This window comes from Megalobrama amblycephala, linkage group LG4 (assembly GCF_018812025.1).
Source record: "Megalobrama amblycephala isolate DHTTF-2021 linkage group LG4, ASM1881202v1, whole genome shotgun sequence".
Classification (NCBI taxonomy): domain Eukaryota; kingdom Metazoa; phylum Chordata; class Actinopteri; order Cypriniformes; family Xenocyprididae; genus Megalobrama; species Megalobrama amblycephala.
Genome location: NC_063047.1, coordinates 4,832,476 through 4,847,568, shown reverse-complemented (window position 1 = coordinate 4,847,568; position 15,093 = coordinate 4,832,476). Strand labels below are relative to the sequence as shown.

The following is a 15,093-nucleotide window of genomic DNA, read 5'->3' as shown; positions in this document are numbered from 1 at the left end:
AAACAAAGATTAATAAATACTGTAGCAAATATATTGCTCATTGTTAGTTGATGTTGGTTAATACATTAATGTTAATAAATGAGACCTTATTGTAAAGTGTTACCATTTTTATTTATACTGTTTTATTTCTATGATCAGTTTGTGGAAAAGAGTTCAGTTAGGAGGTCAAAAGTTGTAGAAGCTCATAAATCATGTACAGTAAGGTCTGAAGAGACTGAAATCATACAGGAGAGAAGTCAGTCAGTTGAGTTTGTGGCAAAACCTTTTACAGTACTTGAGTAGACTATTGTCTTTTACTTCATATGATAATTCATAGTAAGAAAGTAGAACTGAAATGACATTAATTACAAGATAATTAGTTAAAACATTTCAAATACACCTGCAGAATATTTTTTCTAGTCATGTATTTCGCCAATCTTGTCTCATCTCGTCTCGTGAACTCAATCTCGAGTCTCGTCTCGTCTCGTGAGATACCTGTCTCGTCACACCCCTACTAGTAGGCTATTCCATCCATTTGCATTTAACCTAAATGCGGGCTTTTTTTTTTTTGCAGTATGGGATTGTTGCATCATCAGTCTAATTTTCCTGACCCTTGACATCTCATATACAAAATAAACTGTAGTTGTTCAGTTTATATGTCAGTCGAATGGCCCCTACCTGTCTAACTTGGTGGTTCTTTGCCACAGCAAGCTTTAATCTGGACCAGTATTCATGCTGATGGTCAAAAATCAGGTGCTGCATTCATTGCTTGGTCATTGAGAATGCATGTTGCTAAATCTGGTCATGTGACTGAATCATGTGATTCTGGTTATATGCATTTTGGGAAATCATTTTGAAATCAGTCTTTATTTTTGCAATTTCGTTTGAGGCTCTTTATTGAGCACAAAATAACATACTTTACCTTCAAATAAGTAAATAGATAAATGAAAAAACTCTGCACTTCATTTCTAAACAAGCTCCTAAGTCTTACACAAAACCATTCCAAACTTGGCTTCAGTGGAGCTAATGAATCTTCAGTCTGTCAAATTGACAAAAACAAGTATGGTTAACAACACTCAAGATCGGAACTTGATTAAACCAAGATCAGTAACTTTAAAAAACAAATCATTATTAAAAAATGATCACACTTCCATGTTCATGTCCATTACATCATAAATACAGTAACAGATAAAGGCAGTACAGTTTCACAAAAGCAGAATAACATAAGAATACATTAGATCACCACAAACAATTGCTCACAAACCAGAAGTTGTTAAAGAGTTGTTTTTTAATTTAGAAGCAGTCATGCACTAAAAAAATCTGTAAAAATAAAAAAATAAAAATGTACTGTATTAATTTGACGGAATTTTCCATATTTATTTTTTACATGTGTTTTACTTTTATTTTGTTTGCGTTTTGAACTTCATTGCATTGTTTTAGGGTTAACGGAAATGTCCATAAAATTAATTAATGGATAATGTCCTGGTAATTTTCTGCCAGTACTTTTTTTTTTTTTTTTTTTTATGGAATTTTTTTTACAGTGTAGACTTGTTTGGTATAAAAGCACTTGGCCAAATTAAACACCACTAATGAACACAGAAAGCATGAAGGACACAATGAGGAGAGAAATTCATTTTAGGGACAGACATCATTATCTGCTGGAGCTTGTTTTTGTGTACAGTATGTCTGCATCCTAGTGTGTAGTGTACATAAGAACACAAAACACACACACAAGAACAATGGATTAAGAATGGCAAAAGGAAAGATTTGAAAGTGCAGGTGGCCGTAGAGGGGGTATCTGGTGAGTCGTTAAAATCTTGCTATAGGCATTTTAGGCGACCCTTATCGCCAATTCATTGGAAAAGAATCTGTGGAACAACAGTGGAGCAGAGCCAAGGAAAGTGAACATCCACTCACTCTCCCAGCAGATTATTGTTCTAGCATGAGCTTCCACAGGTGACCTTCCTGCCTCTCTCGCACACACACACACACACACACACACACACACACACACACACACACACACACACACACACATACCCACACACACACACACACACACACAAACACACACACAAACACTCTCTTTCCTCACTCCAAAGACACACTTCCTCAAACACTTAAGGTCTTGTCAGATTTTCCACTGGATTCACATGCAGAGGTACCAGCACTAACTCTGAAAAACAGACAACTGTGTTTGTGTGTCAGGAACCCATGCCAAATAGTTTCATGGCACCCTTTCTTAGTGGATTTGTGCTTGCATGAATGTGTGTGGTTTGTCTTTTGTTGATTTGTGCTTATTCTGACATTTACTGTGTACTGTATATTTGTGGTGTTTACTTATAAATAGGTCCATAGGGAATCTCTTTTTTGTTTGCATTTTTGCACTGATTTTGGAGGGAAATCTACAGAATTCTTTGAAATTAATTCAAATATGGTAGAATCTGTTGTATACTAGATTCTTATACTTAGTTGAAATGGTTAATAATTACCCAAAGCATTTAATAAACAAAAACAAAAGGGGCAGGGATGTGTACAACTTGAATGACGTGCCTTCCAATTCTGCAGATATTCTGTGGAACTTTCTTCAAAATTTCTGTGGCCACAGATTCCAAGTGGGCCCAGTTATAAGTCTTCATACGCTCTCTCAGTTCCTGTACTGTGGCTCTGCTGTGTGTAAATGTTTGTATCAGTATTCTCTATGTTTTTTCACTTTCTATCTCACGTTGTCTCTCTCTTTAGGCGGTTGATGTAGAGGGGGGTATAAGGTTAGTGATGGAGAGCGCTCTCTCTGCAAGAGATCGGGTCGGTGTCCAAGACTTTCTGCTCTTGGAGAACCACAACAGTGAAGCTGCTTTCATTGAAAACCTGCGCCGACGGTACAGAGAGGGCCTCATTTATGTAAGACATACACAAGCACCAGCTCAACTACAGCCAGAATATGCTAAATACATAGTATAGTTTAAATATATAATGCTATTTAAAAGTTTATGGTCAGTAAAATTATTTTTAATTAATTTATTTATTCAGCAATGACAGTCTATTTAAAATAAATTATGTTCACATGAACTTTCTATTCATCTAAAAATCCTGAAAAAAATAGACTTCTTTTTAAAACATAAGAATATTTTATTGAACTGTTTCTTTTCTCTCTCTCTCTCTCTCTCTCTCTCTCTCTAAGACATATATTGGGTCAGTGCTGGTGTCAGTGAATCCTTACAGAGAGTTGGAGATTTACTCCAAACAGAATATGGAGCGCCACAGAGGAGTCAATTTCTATGAGATCTCACCTCACATGTGAGTGTTAAGTGTGTGTGTGTTTATGTGTGTCATGGCCCTGAGAATCCCTGAGAACATTCCGCCAATTCTCTTAGTATGACTCACTTTCCTGGAGATTCCGGAGACTGGATCATGCATACAACTTTCCACTTATACACACACACACACACACACACACATTCACACTCATACACACACACCCACACACCCATTTTAAAATCCTTCCCCACACCCATGCTATTCCAAGCTGCTGGAAATGTTGTTAGCTTTGAGGCTAATGCTAATGTTCTCCTAAAAATTCACTTTTAACTCATCCATGCATTTAAATTTTCTCTTCTCATTCAGGAAAATGGATTTTTTTTTATTAATGACTCATCCTACACTGCAGAATATTGTCCAATTAGATTCAAGCAAGTAGGAAATCATGGTTCATGGCTGTGACGTACTGTAACTAAAGCCTACTGGCTATTTTAAAAAAGGGAGTCCAATGATGTCTACAAAATGTCAATACAATGAAGAATACTGTGCTTGTCAAACAATTTTATGGTGTTTTTAAGCATCAGGCTATCTGTGATTAAACAGTCTGTATCTGTCTGTGTGACTTCAGTTTTGCCCTGGCGGATAATTCATACCGTGCGCTGCGGACTGAGAGAAGAGATCAGTGCATTCTTATTTCGGGAGAGAGTGGCGCTGGAAAGACTGAGGCCTCCAAAAAAATACTTCAGTACTACACACACATCTGTCCCACTCGCAACAACACACACACTATCAGAGAGAGACTGTTGCAGTCCAACCCAGTACTGGAGGTAAGCACAAACACTGTAAGGATCCTCTGTAGTCTGTACACAGCATGCTAAAGTTTCACTCTGTCACAACAGGCTTTTGGGAATGCTAAAACTCTCCGGAATGACAACTCAAGTCGTTTTGGGAAATACATGGACATTCAATTTGATTATAAGGTAAATCTATTTCTGCCTTATTGACCACAACCCTTTACTGAATTCCAGCCCATATCTACTGGTCTTATTTTGGATACATGTGTCTTGAAACTACTTTGACTACACTTTGGTTACGTTCACACTAGTGAAAGGCCGATATATTTAATATTTTATGAAATATTTGAGCATTTTCAGATTGTTGTCATAGGCTTATACACAAAATAAAGTTATTCCTGCTTTGTGCACCATTATAAAGTTTTTTCTGTTTCTGTCCCTTTTCAGGGCGCTCCAATCGGAGGTCACATTCTGAACTACCTTTTAGAGAAATCCCGTGTGGCCCATCAGAACCATGGTGAGAGAAACTTCCACATCTTCTATCAGCTGCTGGAGGGTGGAGAGGACCCTCTTTTGAAGAGACTTGGTTTGGAGAAAACCAACCCACAACATTATCATTACCTTGTTAAGGTGCGTTTGTTAAATGTGTGTATATACAGTACAGTCCAAAAGTTTGGAACCACTAAGATTTTTAATGTTTTTAAAAGAAGTTTCGTCTGCTCACCAAGGCAAGGCTACATTTATTTAATTAAAAATACAGTAAAAAACAGTAATATTGTGAAATATTATTACAATTTAAAATAACTGTGTACTATTTAAATATATTTGACAAAGTAATTTATTCCTGTGATGCAAAGCTGAATTTTCAGCATCGTTACTCCAGTCTTCAGTGTCACATGATCCTTCAGAAATCATTCTAATATGCTGATTTGCTGCTCAATAAACATTTATGATTATTTTCAATGTTGAAAACAGTTGTGTACTTTTTTTTTTTCAGGATTCCTTGATGAATAGAAAGTTCAAAAGAACAGCATTTATCTGAAATACAAAGCTTCTGTAGCATTATACACTACCGTTCAAAAGTTTGGGGTCAGTAAGAATTTTTATTTTTATTTTTTTGAAAAGAAATTAAAGAAATGAATACTTTTATTCAGCAAGGATGCATTAAATCAATCAAAAGTGGCAGTAAAGACATTTATAATGTTACAAAAGATTAGATTTCAGATAAACACTGTTCTTTTGAACTTTCTATTCATCAAATAATCCTGAAAAAAAATATTGTACACAAATATTTTGTACAATTGTACACATTAAATGTTTCTTGAGCAGCAGATCAGCATATTAGAATGATTTCTGAAGGATCATGTGACACTGAAGACTGGAGTAACGATGCTGAAAATTCAGCTTTGCCATCACAGGAATAAATTACTTTGTGAAATATATTCAAATAGAAAACGGTTATTTTAAATTGTAATAATATTTCACAATATTACTGTTTTTACTGTATTTTTAATTAAATAAATGTAGCCTTGGTGAGCAGACGAAACTTCTTTTAAAAACATTAAAAATCTTAGTGGTTCCATACTTTTGGACTGTACTGTATGTCCATGAAAGAGAGCAGATTTGTCTACGGTTATTAGGCCCATGTCCATTGTTTGCATGTTTGTGGTGTGTTTGTTTTTTGTATGTAACAGATACACTTTCTCATTGTCAGGGTAACTGTCCACGGGTGAGCTCTATCAATGATAAGAACGGTTGGAAAGTTGTGAGAAACGCTCTCAACATCATTGGCTTTCATGAGGAGGAGATACAGGTGCGCAGAACACACACACACACACACACACACACACACACACACACACACACACATCCATCCTTTGGACATTAAATCTTCTGTCACAGTCAGGACACACACTCATAAAGTCCCTCTACCTCTGTAGGAGCTGATGGAGATTGTGGCCAGTGTTTTACATCTGGGTAACACACAGTTTGGTGAGGATGAGGAGGGAGAAACACACGTAACCACTGAACCGCAACTGCAATATCTGTCTCAGGTGAGCTGAGTACTCATGCTGTGATATCTTAATATCTGTCTGAACTGTATACCTGTTTCTGAGGAATTAGATACCAGTCTCATTAGAGTCACTTGTCTCAGGTTTGTTGTGAGCTATTGTGAAGAACAGTGTCCTGAGGTTGTTAGGATGTATACTTTTCCAAGCTTAAATGCGATTTAGGTCTCCATTTCAGATACACATGTCAGGTTAATTAGGGGAGACATGGACAATTGAAACTTTTTTCCCATGATAACTCTATTACTACTGCAAATGTACCTGCCATATTTTTGTAAAAGGAATGTTTATATGTGCCAAAACTACTAGAATGAACATAAAGTACTGCTAAATGTAATTATTACATTGGTTGTAATTGTAAAACCTGAAAATAAATAATATAAAGTAAATCCACTGTATTTGAAACAAGAGTATGCTTCAAAGTACTAATATGTTTTAAGCAAAATCCTGACTTATAATTAAAATATTACAATATTGGTGAGTTTAATCAAAAACTTTTCATCATTCATCATACATTTTTAAGATCTAGTTTTTCTATTCAGTTTATAATAAGTAGTATGACAATTGCTCCTGACCTCACAGACATGATGACATTTTCTGTGGCAGCTACCAGCTTAAGTAACAGCATCTGAAACCTTGAGATAAAATAGCTATTAATTTGAATTCAAAGGCAATATTACTAAGCCAAAAATGATTTTTATATCACAAAATATTTTTGCTGAAGATTTTGAAAAAGTGATCGCGTTGTTGTTTAATTGCCCCTGATCTCCCCTACTCAGGTTTGCTCAAGCTTGTTATGTGTTTGATGTCCTACACACATACAAAAACACAGGGAATGTGCCTTATTTTTTTCTGTCAACAGCTGCTGGGTGTGGACGGGTCAGTCCTGAAAGAAGCTCTTACTCACAAGAAAATTGTTGCCAAAGGGGAGGAGGTAATATCACAATATCTCTCTGTCTGATCTGTCTCTCTATCAGCTTTCAACATATTTGATCTTTGCTAATTTCCACATGCATTCAGTCCATTAGCAGATGCAGTGTGTACACAGTTGTTTGTGTGTGTGTGTTTGATTTCAGATGATTAGTCCCTTGAGTTTAGAACAGGCGCTTTCTGCTCGGGACTCATTGGCCAAAGCCATATATGGTCGTGCTTTTACCTGGCTTGTCCAGAAGTTAAACCAATCACTGGCCTTTAAGGTTTGTTCCTCATTTCTGTTTATGAAGACTTTAATGGGCTTATTTGTCTGAATGTCATCTTGCATGTACTGTATGAACTGGACCTTAGTGAGCATTTTGGGGGGTTTTGATGTGCCCTCTAGTGGAGTGTTGTAGAATATAATGATGCTTTTGTTTTTTACAGGATGAAGTCTACTACTCCAGTAAATGTTCTTCTATTATTGGTTTGCTGGACATATATGGATTTGAGGTCTTTCAACGCAACAGGTGTCTTTCTCAGAACTTTGCTGAAGAATTTATAATAGTTATATGCATCATTCAAAACATATAACATATACCCCTGGTTTCCAAGACAAGGCGTAAGCCTAGTCCCAGACTAAAATGAATGTTTGAGCTGTTTTAACTGAAAGCAGCTTGCACTGGCATATCTTAAAATATGTCACTGCCATTGTTTTGTCTCAGGATTCACACCAGTAATGTTTTTTTTCTTATGCATGTTTATAAAAGCTACTTAAATATCCTAATTGAACTAAGGCCTAATCCTGGCCTAATCTAAACCATGTATGTGAACATGGACCTAAATAAAATATGAAAAGAAATGGGGGTGCAGGAAAGGAAGAATAATGACATGCATCTCTTTCTTTTGCTCTGTCTGTAGTTTTGAGCAGTTCTGCATCAATTACTGCAATGAAAAACTGCAGCAGCTGTTTATTGAGCTCACACTGAAAAGTGAACAGGAAGAGTACGAGGCAGAGGGGGTCGTGGTAAGTGTTAGGAGGAAACTGATACAAACATTTTGGTCTTCTATTATAGGCAGCAACTCCTTTGTTTATATTTATGTTCTATTAATTTGTTTATTATAATGAATAGAATGTTGTATTTCTGTAAACCTTATATAAAAGCATACACTTAAAAGTTGTCAGCAAGAATGTTTTTTTAAAAGGAAATGAATACTTTTCTTCAGCAAGGATGCATTAAATTGATCAAAAGTGACAGTAAAAGCATTTATAATATTATAAAAGATTTCTATTTAAAATAGATCCTGTTCTTTTTTTTTTAGCTTTGCATTAATCAAAGATTCATGAAAAAGGACTCTCCAAAAATATTAAGCAGGACAGTGGTTTTCAAAACTGAAGAAATGTTTGCTGAGCAGCAAATCATTATATTATTATGATTTCTGGAGGATCATGTGACACTGAAGACTAGAGTAATGATGCTGAAAATGTAGCTTTGCCATCACAGGAATAAATTACATTTAAATATATAAAACAGTTGTTTTAAATTTTAATAATATTTCACAATATTATTGCTTTTACTGTATTTTGATCAAATAAATGCAGCTTTTCTCAGCACAACAGACTGCTTTCCTATTTCACCTATGTTTGTGTAAAAATGAAATTTTTTGTGTTCTGGCCAGTGGGAACGAGTGGAATATTTCAACAACAAAATCATCTGTGACCTGGTGGAGGAAAAACATAAAGGCATCATCGCCATTCTGGTCCGTCTATGTGTTTACCTTCGAAATATTCACTTTTTCTTTTTCTATTCATCCAAGTTGAGCTGAAATGAACTCACTTGTGTTGAAATCAGGACGAGGAGTGCTTAAGACGAGGAGATGCCAGTGACATCACCTTCCTGGAGAAGCTGGAGGACACACTGGGAGGCCATGCTCATTTTGTAACGTAGGACCACTAGCACACTCTGTGTTTCTGTTGTTGGAGTAACATGAGTGGTGTTACTGGGATGTTGTCTGGTATCTGAGTGGTCCGTTTTATGTTCTAGTCATAAAATGGCCAATGGGAAGGTCCGCAAGGCAATTGGACGGGAGGAATTTAGACTGGTTCATTATGCAGGAGATGTAAACTACAATGTCAATGGTGAGAAGAGAACATCCATTCATCCATCTATTCATCCACAGTTATTTCTGGTGCCATGATTGTATTTGTCCCCCCTACTTTTTTTCAGGGTTTCTGGACAAAAATAATGACCTGCTATACAGACACCTGAAGGAGGTAAAGCGTGTTTACAATGGGGTGATGTTATGACTGAAAATATGTGTTTTTAAACCTACTGTTTGTAATTACAGGTGCTGTGTCAATCGGGAAATCACATCGTGAGTCAGTGTTTCCATGCAGATGAGTTGATGGATCAGAGAAGACCAGAGTCGGTTAGATGAACACAAACGCACACACATGGAGACACATACCGTGCATAAACATAATAAGAAATCAAGTCTTGTCTCTGCTCAGGCTGCTACACAGTTCAAGCTCAGTTTGGCTAAACTGATGGAGATTCTGATGTCTAAGGAACCATCATATGTCCGCTGTATAAAACCCAATGACGCTAAACAGCCAAGTAAGAGCATATGTAGAGTATGTTGTATTAATAGACCGATAAATCGCCCACACCAATTAATATGCTTGTATTTCCCTATTTTGATATTATTGCCATTTGTGTGTGCTGTTCTCCATCCTTCATCTGTCTTCCCCTGTTTCTTCAGGTAGATTTGATGAGGTTTTGGTCAGGCATCAGGTGAAGTATTTGGGTTTGATGGAGAATCTGAGAGTAAGGAGAGCTGGATTTGCCTACAGACGAAACTATGAGGTGTTCTTAGAGAGGTCAGTCTCTCAGGCACTGATTTTCATACAATCAAATGGCCGGTTCCTTTACTTTGTTTTGTACTTTGTTTCTTGTACAGATATAAGTCTCTGTGTCCAGACACCTGGCCAAACTGGCGTGGGAAACTCCCAGAGGGGGTCGAAACTCTGGTCAAACACCTCAACTACAGACCTGAAGAATACAAACTGGGCAGGTGAGAGGGGAGAAAAGAACAGACATAGGGTCATTAAGATTTTTTAATGTTGTTTTATGCTCAACAAGGCTGAATTTAAACAAAATACAGTAAAAACAGGTAAATATTATTACAATTTTAATATATTTTAAAATGTAATTTATTCCTGATGACAGCTAAATTTTCACTCTAGTCTTTAGTGTAACATGATCTGTTGCACTCTAATATGCTATGATCTAATAACAGATTTACAGAGCAGTAGGAGATCTTGCTTTAATGGCTTTGGGGCAGCAGTGGAAGAGCCGGGGTGATGATAATTGGTATTCAAAAACTGATCTTAGTTTGCTTTCTGTTCAGGTCCAAAATCTTTATTCGATTCCCAAAGACTCTGTTTGTGACTGAGGATGCACTTGAGGCTCGGAAACAAACCATCGGTAAGACTGAGATGATGATGTTCCTTATTTGTAAAGTTGTGATCAGTTGCTTTTTTAACATCGTTTTTGATATTATTTATATTTATAAATGATGTAATGAAAAATGTTACAATAAAAATATTGAATTGTTTTTTAGCCGTCACTCTGCAGACATCTTGGCGGGGCTACAGGGAGCGAGCCAAGTACCACCGGATCCGACATGCAGGTAACCTTGACATCTTCACTGAACACAGACAGACAGGAATAGCAAGGGAAGACAACAGCAAATCTGTTTGTCTCTTTCATTTTGCAGTAATTGTCATCCAGTCATGGTGGAGAGGGGTCAAAGGCCGCAGGAGAGCCAAGCATCGTAGACAAGCAGCTGACACTATACGCAAGTATGAGAGTATTTGTATTATGTGAATGAATGACTTGCATTGATTGTCATTGGTTTTATCCCTCCTTTATCCATCACAATGTTTTCTTTTTTTCTGTCTTTCTGCCCTCCACAGGTTTATCAAAGGCTTCATTCTGCGCAATGAGCCTCGTTGCCCTGACAATGAGTACTTCCTGGATCATGTGCGATTCTCCTTCTTGATGAAAGTGAAACGAAATCTGCCAAAAAGTGTTCTTGACAAGAGCTGGCCAAGACCACCGCCATCACTCACTGAGGTAGGATAATAATGTAAGATAAAGGTATGATATGTATAATAATAACTTGAACCTTTGAGCTTTGTTTGATCAGACCAACTGAGGATTGAAGAAATCTGTGTTTTGAGGATGTACAGTTATGAATTTTTTAAGGGTGTATTAAATAGATAAAAAGTGACAGTAAAGACATTTATAATGTTACAAAAGTTTCTATTTCAAATAAATGCTTTTCATCAACTTTCTATTCATCAATGAATTTTGAAAAAATTTTGACGGCAGCATAACTGTACATCTCTTACCAACATTAATAATAATAGGAATTATTTTTGAGCAGCAAATCAGCACGTTAGAATGATTTCAGTAGGATTGTGTGACACTTAAGACTGGAGTAATGATGCTGAAATTCAGCTTTGCCATTACAGGAATAAATTATATTTTAAAATATTTATAAAATAGAAAAAAATCTTTTAAATTGTAGTAATATTTCACAATAGTTACTGTATTGTTGATCGAATAAGAACAGCCTTGGTGAGCATAAGAGATTTCTCTCAAAAACATTAAAAAAAATTTACTAACCCTAAGTTTTTGAACAATAGTGTATGTAAAACTTTGTTTTCCCCTGCAGGCATCTGAGCATCTTCACAGAATATGTATACGCAACCTGGTCAATGACTATTGCAGGAGAATCCAGCCAGAGTGGAAGAAGCAGGTACAGCATTCATACAAGAGCAAATACACACAAACACTCACATACATGGTTAAACATAACTCTAATTTCTCACTGTCTGCAGTTGGAACAGAAGGTTGTAGCCAGTGCAATCTTTAGTGGTCAGAAGGACTGCTACCCTCAAAGTGTTCCCAAACTCTTTGTAGCCACCAGGCTAGGTAATATTTACACACACACTCATGAAAAAACATCTATGCCAAAAACACACATACACACAAACAAATACAGAAACTCAGTGACGCATTTTTATTACCACAGAGACTGAAGATATCAATCTCAAAGTGCTGCAAACTCTTGGGAATGACAACAAGGTGAAGGTAAATGTGTTTTAATGCTTTTGTGTGGAAAAAATGCAGAATGTTTGTGTATATTTCATATAAATGTAATATGCAGTGACTACTGACTATTAAAGGTGCCCTAGATTCAAAATTTGAATTTACCTTGGCATAGTTAAATAACAAGAGTTCAGTACATGGAAAAGACATACAGTGAGTCTCAAACTCCATTGTTTCCTCCTCCTTATATAAATCTCATTTGTTTAAACGACCTCCGAAGAACAGGCGAATCTCAACATAACACCGACTGTTACGTAACAGTCGGGGTGTACGCCCCAATATTTGCATAAAGCCAGCCCATGTTCCCAACATTATGAAAGGGATTACACAACGGTAGCCAGTATTAACGTCTGGAGCTGCACACAGCCGAATCATCAGACTAGGTAAGCAAGAACAACAGCGAAAAATGGCAGATGAAGCAATAATAACTGACATAATCCATGATAGCATGATATTTTTACTGATATTTGTAAATTGTCTTTCTAAATGTTTCGTTAGCATGTTGCTAATGTACTGTTAAATGAGGTTAAAGTTACCATCGTTTCTTACTGTATTCACGGAGACAAGAGCCGTCGCTATTTTCATTTTTGAAACACTTGCAATCTGTATAATGCATAAACACAACTTCATGACGAACATCTTGTAAAGATCCATTTGAGGGTTATATTAGCTGTGTGAACTTTGTAAATGTGCTGTAATATAGTCGACAGCTGGTGTGGCAGGGAGCACGCGATTTAAGGGGGCGGCGCCGAGTGAAAATCAGTGCATTGTTAATGATGCCCCAAAATAGGCAGTTAAAAAAATTTAGTTAAAAAAATCTATGGGGTATTTTGAGCTGAAACTTCACAGACACATTCAGGAGACACCTTAGACTTATATTACATCTTGTGAAAAAGCATTCTTGGGCACCTTTAAAATATAATGAAGTGCGTAGTGAAGTATAGCGAAGTTCACCCACTGAGGAATTTTTGGATGCTTCTTTGTTTGGTAACTGGGTTCCATTGTAGTATTCATTAAAGTCCATGATGAATAGGTTGAGTTGAAGTTTGTATATTCATTTTGAATGTTATAATATTTGAAATAAACCTATACAAAATACAATATAAACTGCAAAGCAATTTTAAACTGTAAATGAAAAGTGGACAACTTGAAAAGGCCAAATAAGAGGAAGAAGTTCTAAAGACCTTGTGTTCCCATTGAACACCTGTGGCTTTATCCTGTTGTTTCCCCTGTAGAGGGTGACGCACATACTCCAGAAAACAAACGGTAGACAATGTGAACAAAAATGTATAAATGGCTGCTACTGAACTGGCTTACAACAAAACAATGATCAGTATTTATCAAAAGGGGATTAAAATAATATTAAAAATAAAATTAATCTAATGTTTTTTCATTTTGTTGAAATTGGAGGGGTTGTCGTATATTTTCTCCTCTTCTTTTTCAGTATGGTATAGCGGTCACTAAGTACGATCGGCATGGTTTCCGTGCACGTGTGCGTCAGCTGCTGTTGACCGCTTCGTCTGCTGTGCTGGTCCAGGAAGCAAAAATCAAACAACGTATCGAATACGGCACATTGCTGGGTAATGTTACTGTAATACAGCTCTCTCTATTGTTGCCTAACAATACTGTACGACAACTAGGCTTATTAAAGTTGCATACTCCTGTTTTTCACCGTATCTAATTCTTGGGTAATCATACTCTTCTCTAGTACTCAAGCCATAATTTCTCATCAGTGTCAAACGACCAGCGCACCATTAACCTCACACTGGGTAGCACTTTACAGTCCTATACAATATTGTTTTTTGTTTTTTTTTGTAGGTATCTCTGTCAGTTCCCTCAGTGATGGATTCTTTGTTTTGCATATTCCCACCACTGACAGTAAGCAGAAGGTGAGAGAAGTCCTGTCATGCTCTGTGATTGTCTTGGTTGTGCAGTTGGACCTCTGTTATTTCACTTTGACCTTTGGCCTTCCGTCCTCTAGGGTGACTTGGTGCTGCAATGCGATCATGTGATTGAGGCTGTCACCAAGCTGGCCATCATGGCAGACAAGATACACAATGTCAACATCAGCCAGGACAGGTGTGTGTGTGTGTGTGTGTGTGTGTGTGTGTGTGTGTGTGTGTGTCCTCACGTTGGCAAATCCTTTCATAGATGAAATGTGTTTGGCAGTGGTGGTTAGGGCTGGGCGATGTATCGAATGCTTTTGTCACGCGCATTTCTTCAGTAAAGCCGGTTCCCTGATTACCGCTAAATCGCCGTTCAATATTGAACGCGATATTGCGTGGCTTATCAGTGATCTACGGCTCTGTCTATTAAATGCCACTCCATTTGAAAGCAGGTGATGGCGATTTAGCGGTAATCAGGGAACCGGCTTTACTGAAGAAATGCGCGTGACAAAAGCATTCGATACATCGCCCAGCCCTAGTGGTGGTAATGTGCTCCAGTGAGGCAAGGGGCACACAGCTTACTTTACTGTCAATGTGAAAATTACTTGATTTGTTAAAAGCTGCATTACTCTATGGGTTTTCAATCCAGGATCCCTAGCATAGCAAGAATCTGAATCAACAAGCTTTCTGCTGATGATTTGTATGTATATGTAGACCAGTGGTTCCCAAACTGTGGTACGCGTACCCCTGGGGGTACGTAAGGTGACAAAAAGGGGTACGCGAACAAAATGCTGAGTAGTTCATTTAATTGTACCTTAAAATAATATTAAAATCGAGCATGTATTTCTAACTGCCAAATGTCGTAAATCCAGTACATTTAATCAAATGACCTCTTCTTTTGCAGTCAAAAATGACTGTATCCACACAAGCAGCATGCATATGATAGATTGCGTGCAGAATCTGCTGCCTTAAATCGCGCTAAATTACTGTCGTTCTCGACAATGCACCTTTGTAA

General features: G+C 37.1%; 1 protein-coding gene across 4 annotated transcripts in view; it reads left to right on the top strand.

Moving 5' to 3' along the window:
* The window catches only part of myo1ca (myosin Ic, paralog a), a 35,189-nt gene that overhangs the window by 15,296 nt on the left and 4,800 nt on the right, over window positions 1–15,093 (top strand). For all 4 annotated transcript variants that reach the window (XR_007184480.1, XM_048186906.1, XM_048186904.1 and 1 more), the window contains 29 exons: window positions 2,722–2,880; window positions 3,161–3,276; window positions 3,866–4,064; window positions 4,137–4,217; window positions 4,479–4,661; window positions 5,746–5,844; window positions 5,972–6,085; window positions 6,963–7,034; window positions 7,177–7,296; window positions 7,460–7,542; window positions 7,934–8,039; window positions 8,693–8,773; window positions 8,866–8,957; window positions 9,058–9,152; window positions 9,241–9,287; window positions 9,362–9,442; window positions 9,525–9,630; window positions 9,776–9,893; window positions 9,974–10,087; window positions 10,424–10,500; window positions 10,637–10,705; window positions 10,793–10,877; window positions 10,992–11,151; window positions 11,756–11,839; window positions 11,922–12,015; window positions 12,116–12,174; window positions 13,637–13,772; window positions 14,011–14,081; window positions 14,174–14,271. Coding sequence is in view for 3 of the 4 variants with exons in the window: in XM_048186903.1 (XP_048042860.1) it covers window positions 2,722–2,880; window positions 3,161–3,276; window positions 3,866–4,064; window positions 4,137–4,217; window positions 4,479–4,661; window positions 5,746–5,844; window positions 5,972–6,085; window positions 6,963–7,034; window positions 7,177–7,296; window positions 7,460–7,542; window positions 7,934–8,039; window positions 8,693–8,773; window positions 8,866–8,957; window positions 9,058–9,152; window positions 9,241–9,287; window positions 9,362–9,442; window positions 9,525–9,630; window positions 9,776–9,893; window positions 9,974–10,087; window positions 10,424–10,500; window positions 10,637–10,705; window positions 10,793–10,877; window positions 10,992–11,151; window positions 11,756–11,839; window positions 11,922–12,015; window positions 12,116–12,174; window positions 13,637–13,772; window positions 14,011–14,081; window positions 14,174–14,271 (2,999 nt within the window). In the remaining variant the exon portion in view is untranslated. The remainder of the gene's footprint in view (window positions 1–2,721; window positions 2,881–3,160; window positions 3,277–3,865; window positions 4,065–4,136; window positions 4,218–4,478; window positions 4,662–5,745; window positions 5,845–5,971; window positions 6,086–6,962; window positions 7,035–7,176; window positions 7,297–7,459; window positions 7,543–7,933; window positions 8,040–8,692; window positions 8,774–8,865; window positions 8,958–9,057; window positions 9,153–9,240; window positions 9,288–9,361; window positions 9,443–9,524; window positions 9,631–9,775; window positions 9,894–9,973; window positions 10,088–10,423; window positions 10,501–10,636; window positions 10,706–10,792; window positions 10,878–10,991; window positions 11,152–11,755; window positions 11,840–11,921; window positions 12,016–12,115; window positions 12,175–13,636; window positions 13,773–14,010; window positions 14,082–14,173; window positions 14,272–15,093) is intronic.